The sequence below is a fragment of the Chelon labrosus genome (genome assembly GCF_963514085.1).
Source record: "Chelon labrosus genome assembly, chromosome: 2".
NCBI classification, from domain to species: domain Eukaryota; kingdom Metazoa; phylum Chordata; class Actinopteri; order Mugiliformes; family Mugilidae; genus Chelon; species Chelon labrosus.
Window position 1 is genome coordinate 533503 of NC_140338.1, and position 9949 is coordinate 543451.

At 44.4% G+C, this 9949-nt stretch overlaps 1 protein-coding gene across 1 annotated transcript; it reads left to right on the plus strand.

The window, feature by feature from the left end:
• Positions 1-297: 297 nt before the first annotated feature.
• LOC311506657 (creatine kinase M-type) lies at positions 298-6402 on the plus strand (the record flags this gene model as incomplete). Its single annotated transcript, XM_084570704.1, has 9 exons — positions 298-313; positions 993-1039; positions 2171-2374; positions 2922-3074; positions 3444-3576; positions 4624-4777; positions 4979-5102; positions 5596-5785; positions 6242-6402. 9 exons carry the CDS (start codon positions 298-300, stop codon positions 6400-6402), a joined length of 1182 nt encoding a protein of 393 aa, XP_084426830.1.
• Between the last annotated feature and the right edge of the window lie 3547 nt (positions 6403-9949).

Below are 9949 nucleotides of genomic sequence, written 5' to 3' on the forward strand. Positions count from 1 at the left end.
TATAAGTGCATCCATACGCTACGTGTATCGTTTGTCCATCAAAATAAATAAATGAACATTGCAGGACTACAAAGTGTTCCCAGTAACGTGATGAACAAAGTCAGAAGTCATCTGTTTGAAGACAAAAGCATGATGTCATACATTCACAGCAGTGGTGGTTATAAAAAGGACCGGCGCTGGTTGGACTGTAACTGGACTCCAGCAGGCTGCAGGCTGCAGGATGAGCTGCTCACGACCAACGCCACTATTCTTAGAGCCTTTGTTGTGCTGACGGGCGTCTGACACCAAGCTGACGACATGTGGAAGGTCAAACGTGAGTGTGCCATCGTTTTCACTGCATGCCTCTGCTTTTCATCGTAGACGGTTACCTGTGACAGATTAGAGGTTCCTCAGACTCACTGAGACATTAACATGGACATGTGTCCATGTTAATATCTCCTTTGTTTCCAGACGTTGAACTAAAGAACAACTCGGGTTGAGGTGAATTTAATATAGACAGCTAAAATAAATGTGTCATACATGTTTATGTGATGTGAACAGAAAACACTGTAGACTGAATAATGTTAAAGCTTTTCTCCCTTCTAGATATATTTATAGTTTTTTAGATATAACTCTCTGATATATCCAGCTTGTAATCATGTTCTTTATGTAAAACACAGAGGTGAAAAGCAAAGTTGAGGGTTTAAATATGACCCCAGTGGGTGTTGCTCATCAGAAGCTCACATGACTCGTGTCTGTCGACCAGATACTGAGCTGTAACTGGAGGTTTAGTTCCTGTTGTCCTTCCTCAATCAGTGCTACTAATGATTCATCCAGTTTGTGATGAGCAACACCTACAGATGTGCCACTCTGTAAAGAACTGTAAGGTAGAAAGGTGCAATATATAAATTTACGATTTACAAGACCAAAAGAAGCACTACATCCTTATTTTCAGACTTTTAAATCTTTCCTATTAAAATGTTTTCACTGACTGTTCTTATGTTTTCATGTAGCTCCAGTCGTGTTTCCTATGGAGACAAGGTACCGGCCGATTTTGGAGGTAATTGTTCTGATCCTACAGTTTTATTCAGTAATAATGTTTTTATTTTTCATTTATAACTAGAACCACCCTGAGCTAGAGTTAATCAGGTGTGATATAAATACTGTGGTGACCAGTGGGTGGAAACTCACTTAGAACAATTCATCAAGTCTCCTCTCACTCACTGCAGCCACCAGCGCCACATACGTCAAATCCAGCAGAAGCATCAATGTCGACCCAATAAAATGACAGAAATATACATAACAGATGTAAATATAATTCATTTTATCACCAGAACTTTAGAAACTATTTAGAGTTCTCCTCAGAGCCTGTCAACCAAGGGTAGCGCTCATAGTTGCTGACCTGGGTCAGGCTAGCTAGCTCCAGGGTTGGGCGGCCTTTCCTCACAATATCCAGCTTTTCCTTCAAAGTCCGCCGTGAAAATGTCTTTCTAAGAAGATCTGCAACCAGATGGATAGCCTCTCCTCTTTCCTCCATGGTGGCTTCAACAAACAGCTATCAGAACGTTAATGTTGTGCAGCTAGCAACAGATGAACATCAACAGCGTCATTACAGTGTGTTTCAGGTTTAATTGTGAAGGCCCAGCAACATGATGATGAAATATGATTGGATAAAAGCTCTGATGCTAAGCTACACTGACAGAAGCACCACAGCTGAGAGACAGACAAGACAGAACATGAAAAGAATAAACTACTGGAATAATTTAATAGATTAATGGAAAATATTAAAATGGAAGTCAATGATTTTATAAAGGCCAGCAGAGAAGGCTTTGCTGGTCCTGATGACCCACCACTGGTGGTAATGTTAAAATACTTTTTACATTATTAAGAATGTTTTGAATGAGAGCAGAGCTCAGTGGTTCTGGTTTGTGTCACACACTGATTATAATGAACAGCACATGCTAGCATGATGCTATATGTGGTAGATTATTAGCTGGACATATGCAGCAGTAAAATAATAATAATAATAATAAATTTTATTTAGAAAAGCGCCTTTCAAGGTACCCAAGGACACTGTACAAATTAGGTATAGGCAAGGAAGGACATAACATAAGGTGGACATGGATACAAGGATACACGGTACATAGAATGGAAAACCATCTCCTCTGTGACACCGTCCCGTGTACACCAGAGTTTGGTTCCCCCTGACCCCATGGCCCAGTTCCACCTGAGGAGAGGTTCCCCTGAGGAGGAGTTCCCTGACCTGTGCAGGAACTTTACCTTGATGGGACGGATCCTGACTCCGGCCATGTACCGCCGACAGTTCAACCGCTGCACACACAGTGGGGTCATCTTTGATGATATCATCCGTCCGGGTCTTGAGGAACCAGGTGATGTACCTGTTACACCGATCAGCCACAACATTATGACCACTGACAGGAGAAGTGAATAACATTTAAACCATCCTGTGACAGTTCAATGTTCTGCTGGGAAACTTCTGGACCTGGCATTCATTGGTGTGGATGTTCCTCAGACATGTAGCACCCACCTAGACCAGACCAGGCACCCCCACCCCATAGCAATGACACTCCTTGATGGCAGCAGCCATCCCCAGCAGGATGCAGCCTGACACAGACACACACACAAAAACACTTTAGGAACAACTAAAAAAAAAACATGAAGAACAGCACAAGGTGTTGACCTGGCCTCCAAATTCACTAGATCCCAAACTGATCAAGTATCTGTGGGATGATCCACAGAGGCCCCTCCTCTCAAAGGCCCCCCCACTAACAGGACACCCTCAGAAGGCCCATGTCAATTCTCTGATGAGTCCTACACAATATGAGGAAGGTGGTCATAATGTTATGGCTGATTGCTGTGTGAGGATCAGTAAAGTCATCCTGTTCAGTAACATTGGCTGAATGTTTGTTGATAAAGGTGAGTGGTCGGGTCCCGTGTCCGTCGGATGTGTCGCGGGTGACGCTGAGTCCTACATCCTGTTCTGTGACTTCTTGGACCGAGTCATTGAAGCGTATCACGGACACAAGGTCACCAAACAAACCCCAGAGAGCGACTTCAACTACGCCAACTTGAAGGTAGCTTTGCATTAATGTTTAAATGATAATAAACCAGAGAAACGTTTCCTGCAGCAACAAGTCTCAATAATCAACCAGGTTTAACTTATGTCTTCATTTCAACACGGCTATAACAGTTAACAATCAGAAACAGGGTAAAACATTATCAGCTCATATTTCTGTTATGAATCCAGCTGCTTTTCAACAAGGCCATGAGATATTTGCCATGTTCCACCATCCATGTGCAGCCTCCTCACTACTCAACTGTCCCTGAAGGAAACTCCATGCTCCAGCATCCTGCCGGGGCATCAGTCATTAATCAGATATTTATGAATATTTATGAGGAGACTGGTTTTAATGTCATTCTAACAAACCAGGACGTGTGTGCAGGGGGGTGACGACCTGGACGGGTCGTACGCTGTACACTGTGAGGTCAGCGTCGTTCGAGGCGTTGAAGACTTCTGCTTTCCAACTCACTGCAGCCGAGGAGAGCGCAGACAGCTCCTCTCACTGGCCAGAAGAGGTACTGCATGTCTGTATCTGAAGAGTGCTGTTGCAGAGTTACGTTGAAATGGGCGGAGCTAGGCTGCAGATTCACAGAGGAACATTTGGGACCTAGAGTAGTGTTAACCCTAGAACACTAACGTTATAACTAGTAACACCATCACTGATGTCAGGTATATTTCACCTGATTAAATATACTCAATAAGAAATACTCTTTCTTGGAAACAATCCTACCTTCAATGATGTCAGGGAGCAGCCTGAAGGAACCCAAGGACCCAGGCAGCTCAGACAGCAGCAACTCAGACAGCAACTCAGACAACAGCAACTCAACCAAAATCACCCTACGTTAGTGTTCTAGGGTTAAGAGGCGGCTGTATTCAGTCAGAGCTGCTTGGCTCTAGAAAGTCAGATACCAAGCAATGTCTGATGTCCCCTGGGTTACCACTAATGATCCTCAGTGGGAAAATGTTTTGTGAGCATCTCGTAGAGTTTCTTGAAGACATTTCTGTTATGGTGGTGAGGTAGGACACAAAAACCACTTTAATAAAGACCTAAATGGGGGGGCAGGTGAAATCCAGAAAAGTAAATCAAGACTAAAACTCAGAAACCAGGAATCACTAGTAGAACAGAAACAAGAGTGAAAGTGACTATATACACACCTGGGCACACACAGGTGGAACTAATGAGGGAGAAACCAATCAAACAATCTGTTGGGTGGGGGGCAGGAAATAAAGCAGGACAAGAAACACCAAGGATGAACTTTACAAAATGAAAACAGGAAACACAAAGAAAGCAAAGAGGTCCACTCCTAAATATGAACATGTGTGGGTGTTACTCATCAGAAACCTGATACCAACAGAGACTGTTCCCCAGTCAATGGTAATGATGTTAAAACTCCCCCAAAATGTCTTCAACAAACTCTCCAAGTCCAGCTCCTTTTCTTTCAGCTTGTCTTTTGGGTATAACATGACCACGTGTTCCTCCTGAATCAGACACTTAGAACCTTTTAGCTGAACAGTGTTCTGTCAGTACAGACCCGGGTTCTAAACCAGCATCTCCTCCTCAGCTCTGCAGCGGCTGGAGGAGGAGCTGCCGGGTCGACTCCTCTCACTGAAGGAGCTGAACCAGGAGCAGCAGAAGGAGCTGACCCTCAAGCCTCCGTCTTCCTCTCAGCTCCGCATCGGTGTGGCCCGGGACTGGCCCGACGCCAGGGCGGTCTGGTCAGTCTGGGTTCATATATGGACAGAGGAGGGCTCAGATAGAGAAGCAGGTCTGCTGTCGGTTATAAGATCAGACCTGGAATCACATTCATCTGAACTGTAGACGAGGCACAAACAACACAAGCATCTCAAGACCATAATAACATCACCATGACTACAGAGACTCAAACTCTTCCTCAACATGTCTAATATTTCATGCAGGCTGAGTAAAGACGGCAGCCTGGTGGTCTGGGTCAACATGGAGGACCACCTCAGGCTGGTGTCCACACGAGACGACGCCAACGTGGCCGAAGCTTTCAGATGGATCTGCATCAACCTGCAGAAGGTCAGGGATGGGTCGGATTCTTACAGACGCCACTTTCATTAATGCTAATTAATTGTTGCTAATGCTAATGAGTTGTTGATAATTAAAGTTAAAGACTGACTGGTAGTTACAGATGGTCATAAACAGTATAAACATGGACGCCATGACTGCTCCTCTAAAGTGAAGCCAAATCAAGTAGAGCTCCCCCTGGTGGCTGGCTGCAGTATAGGTCATGAGCTCCACCCCCTCCATGTCAGTGGGCGGGGCTTGGGCCAAACTAAAACACTAAAGTACACTTCAGTGATTGTTTTCCAAAGATGGTTTCTGTCATTTTATGTAGTTCATATAATGTTGATGAATGTTCAAGAGTCAATTTGTTGGATAAGTTTTGTTTTAGTTATTTGACGCTATAGAAACAGGATGTGACATCATGGCGACCACCAGTTGCCATGCCAACCACTCTGTAAAGCGGTCCCGTTGGAGAGGCGTAACACTGCCTGTTGCTTGTGTCCAGCTGGAGGAGTACTACAGGGAGCTCAAACACCCGTTCATCTGGAAGCAGCAGCTGGGATGGGTGACGAGCTCGCCGGCCGACGTGGGAACGGGTCTGAGGGTCAACGTCCACCTCAAACTGCAACACCTCCCCAAACACAGACGGCTCCAGGACATCCTGAAGAGACTGAGGATCCGCATGGACAGGACAGGTACCAAGAGAATAACCGTTACTAATATTTAAATATATCTGTCCGTTGGTACATGTGTTCATTCATAGAGACTAAGGGCAGAGAGGTTCTCCTCAGTCCCAGCATCACTTACCCCTCCTACTGTCTACCTGTCCACCATGCAACCTTTGTCGTGACCCGGTCTCTTTCACCATTTATAAAATTAAAATGCATGACCTAAGTCTGTGTTACACATGTTTAGCCAACTTCCTCTGAGCTAATTCATTTATATGTGACATAGAAACCTGGAGGAGGATAGGAAGGTCCATCTTAAATACAGATTAACTTTTCATCTGTAATTAATTCATGGCGGCTCTTTCTGTGAACTGTCTGAGGAATCAACAAATCCTAATCCTTGAAAAAGAAAGAACTGAAATATTTAGACTTTTTTTCTAAAAGAAAAACAGGATATTAGAGCCCTGGCTTCTCATTTCCCAGAATCCCCGGCGCTGCACTGTGTGAGCAACGCGGCGACCTTCAGCCAGAGCGAGGTGGCGCTGACCCAGCTGGTGGTGGACGGGGTCAAGCTGCTCGTCGCCATGGAGAAGAGGCTGGAGCGCAACCAAGACATCGATGAGCTCATTCCCACGCAGAAATAGATCTGAATGGTGACTGACGGACGGACGGACCAATCACAAGCAAGCGTGTCTCGTGGTCCATCACATCAGAGACAATATGTTCAATTAGGACCTAAACCTTCTGGTTGGTGTCCACCATCTGTATTTGTTCTCCAGGAGAAGGACTGGAAATAAAACTAGGATTATATTCTGACTGTAGGATCACATCATGTCATTTCACATAATCAACTCAAAAAAGTCACTAGATCCCAAACTGATCAAGTATCTGTGAGATGATCCACAGAGGCCCCTCCACTCTAACCCTCTTTACCAGGATCTACTCTGAGAAAACATCATGATTCTAAGAATGTTCTTAGAGTTTGTCCACTAGGAGCAACTCTTTGAGATAAGAGTCTTTAGGAATATGGCCCCTGGTTTCTCCCAGTAGTACTGGAGGCCAAGGTGATAACATCTAGAGAATCCAAATACAATGACTTGTGTTTAGTCTGAGTTTAAGATCAAGAAGTTCCAGGTGAAGGCAGGAAGCTGGAAACAGCAGGACAGGAGAACGTGGAGAGGTTCTGATCTGTGCTGAAGGTCCATCAATAGAGAGACAGGACATCTGATAAAAATAAAATGTAAAGACTTACAGGATCAGCAAGTTTCCACGATGAACTGACCAGGACGGGTGGTGGATGAGAGACCAGAGCAGAGGTAGAACAGATGTAGAGCAGATGTAGAGCAGATGTAGAGCAGAGCTTGATAGCCATCAGGTATGCAGACTGATTGGAGACAAGGAGCTGATTGGATCAAAGAGACATGAGGGAGGGAACAGGAGAGAGAACTCACCTGTAAACTCATGTAGCTTAGACTGACTCCTCCTCTCACGGCTACAAGACAAAGTTAATCCCAGGAAACCGTCTGATTACTACAGATAGATTAGGTCTATTAATAATAAATCTCAGGCAGCATGGGCTCATCTTTTACTCTCATTCATAGTGAGGTAGCTTCAGTAGATCACTAACTCACAGCCCCTCAGCCCTCCAAGGAAAAATGTCAAGAATGTTTCAGTGTTAATTACTTGACAATAAATAAATTCATTAACGTGTTGCAGGTAGATTTTGAGACAGGGTTCCTTCTCTAGACCTGGTCCTCTAGACTGAAGCAGACGGACTCATCATTGTGTGATCCATCAAATGATGTAAAGACAGTAAAGTAATAATGTCATTAACAGTCTGTTACTGAGTTTCATTTAGAAAGGTCTCCTCCTTCCTCTCCATAACATGAAGCTGATATTATCTGGACCTGAGGAAAGCTGTTGTCCAGAGTTTCAGAGGTCCCCCCCAGAGACCTGGTCTGGATTGGTCTGGTTGTGTTGGACTGATTCAAAAAGACCCCGTTGTCATGTTTAACAGCAGTAATCACAAAATGACTGGTGCTGGCTGTAAATGTTTTTTATTTGAAATGAGTCCATCACGGCTACACCGGACCTCCACCACCCTCCTGAGACCTGGACCTGGTCGCCAGTCTCAGTCCAGAAGCAGAGGTGAAGGCTATTTTCAAGTAAGAGGCTCAGATTTACAGTCTTTCCCACGTGACATGAAGGCAGCATCATATTCAGACTGCCCCCCACCCCCCCACCCCTCCTCTAATCCTTGTCAGACAAGGAGGTAACATCAGTTTGTTTCTAAGTGCTGTCAAGTTTCAGTAGAGATGGAGAACCATTGCACATTGAACCCGCAGGAAGAGCCAGAGATTAACAGGACATGATAAAGAATATATGAAAAGAAAGAAAGAATCACAAAACATCCAGAAGGCAGAACCTGCTCTGAACTCCAAGCAAACATCAGAAACCTCAACTAAGCCCAAGAAAAGACCCAAACCTGCCGCCCTCAGCATCCTCCATCCAAGATCTTCAAGATCCAGATCCAGTTTTTACAAACGACTTATTAAATCTCACTGATGTCAGTAAACACCTGCAGAATGAAACCTGTTCAGGATGACAGGACGTCTCCTAAAATAAATGAAAACCATCCCAGGCTAGGTATCAGCCGCTGGACAACACAAGCCTTCAACTGAATTAATGACAAGGAGATAGAGAGTGAATAGAACGTTTCTGGAGACTCTTTATCCACCAGGACAACCGTTAGCACCGTGAACTAACTAACATGAGCTTTTAAGGATCAAACCACCTCCAGACTCTCTGCTGTCTCCATGTTCATTAGTGTTGACACTAGACTGAAACCCAGAAACCATCCCGACAGCGTCACAGCTACATTAATCTGAATCTGTTTATTATGGGGTGTTTTTATGGAACTCAGAAAGTAGTAAAAGAATTAACGAATAGAAGAGTTTGGATCTTCCCTTGGGATTTGATGATGATGATGATGATGATGATGACATTATAGAATAACACCAGCCTCTCAGGGGACGTGTGAATATAAAACACAATGGACAAGATTAAATTCAAGTGCAGTAAATGTTTCAGTGGTGTGGATGTAGGCAGCATAAAGACGTACACCCCATGGAAGCAGTTGATCAACCTGTGTCTGTGGATTAGATTAGACTGAGGAGCTTCAGATTAGCTGACGTATGATGAACAGCTTCTAACATCTGACATCAGGAGTCTGGTAACAGGTTTAAACCAGAAGCTACTTGGATGAGTGGACAAACGTCCTCAAGAAACGTCTTTGGATACAGCATGACCTGAATGACTGAGAACCTTCACACATACTGGAAATAAATCCTTCAACCTTAAGGAAAAGGTGTAAAGTAATAGAACTGACAAATGGAGTGAAGTCAGTCTCTGAGGCGAGAAGCCAAGGTTCACGTCAGGATGAATGTGTTTGAGCTGCATGGATGGAGCGTGTTGAGGCTCCAAACAACAACAGCCTCCAGTCATTGACTCAGTCAGGAATACTGCATCCTGTCAGAAAGTAAACCCACCAAGAGACTGCTGAGAAGTAAGAGGAAATGGAACCAAAGGTCAAGATATATTTAACAAGTCAGAGACTGGTGGACAGAAGCCTCTCCAAGTGGGTTATGTTTAAAACATAGTCTGTATATAAACATGGACACCACGTCTCCTCTTCCTCTCATTGGTCAAACTGACTCTATGTTCCCGGGGATACGGGCGGCGCCATCTTGTGAGTTTGGATCCAGAGTGTGATCAGTAGAGGTCTGAGGGCGGAGCCACGTGGAGCCGTGATATTGATGCCCCGCCCACACTTCCTCCAGACTCACTCATGTTTTAGTTTCATTAATACTACGCTCTGCTCTACCTCCACCTGTTACAAGGAGACGTCTACTTTAGTGTTTTAGTTTGTCCCAAGTCCCGCCCACTAACATTGAAGGGGTGGAGCTTATGACCTATACTGCAGCTAGTCACCAGGGGGAGCTCTACTTGACTTTGGTGCAGTCATGGCGTCCACCTTTATAAACAGTCTATAGTTTAAACAGACAGCTGAGGCTTCTGAGACCAGGTCAACTATTTCCATGGAGTGTACTTATTTGTTAACAGGACTATATAATAAAAATAAAACCATTAAAGTGTGGACCAATAGAAACAGACAACACACCGTCACTGAGA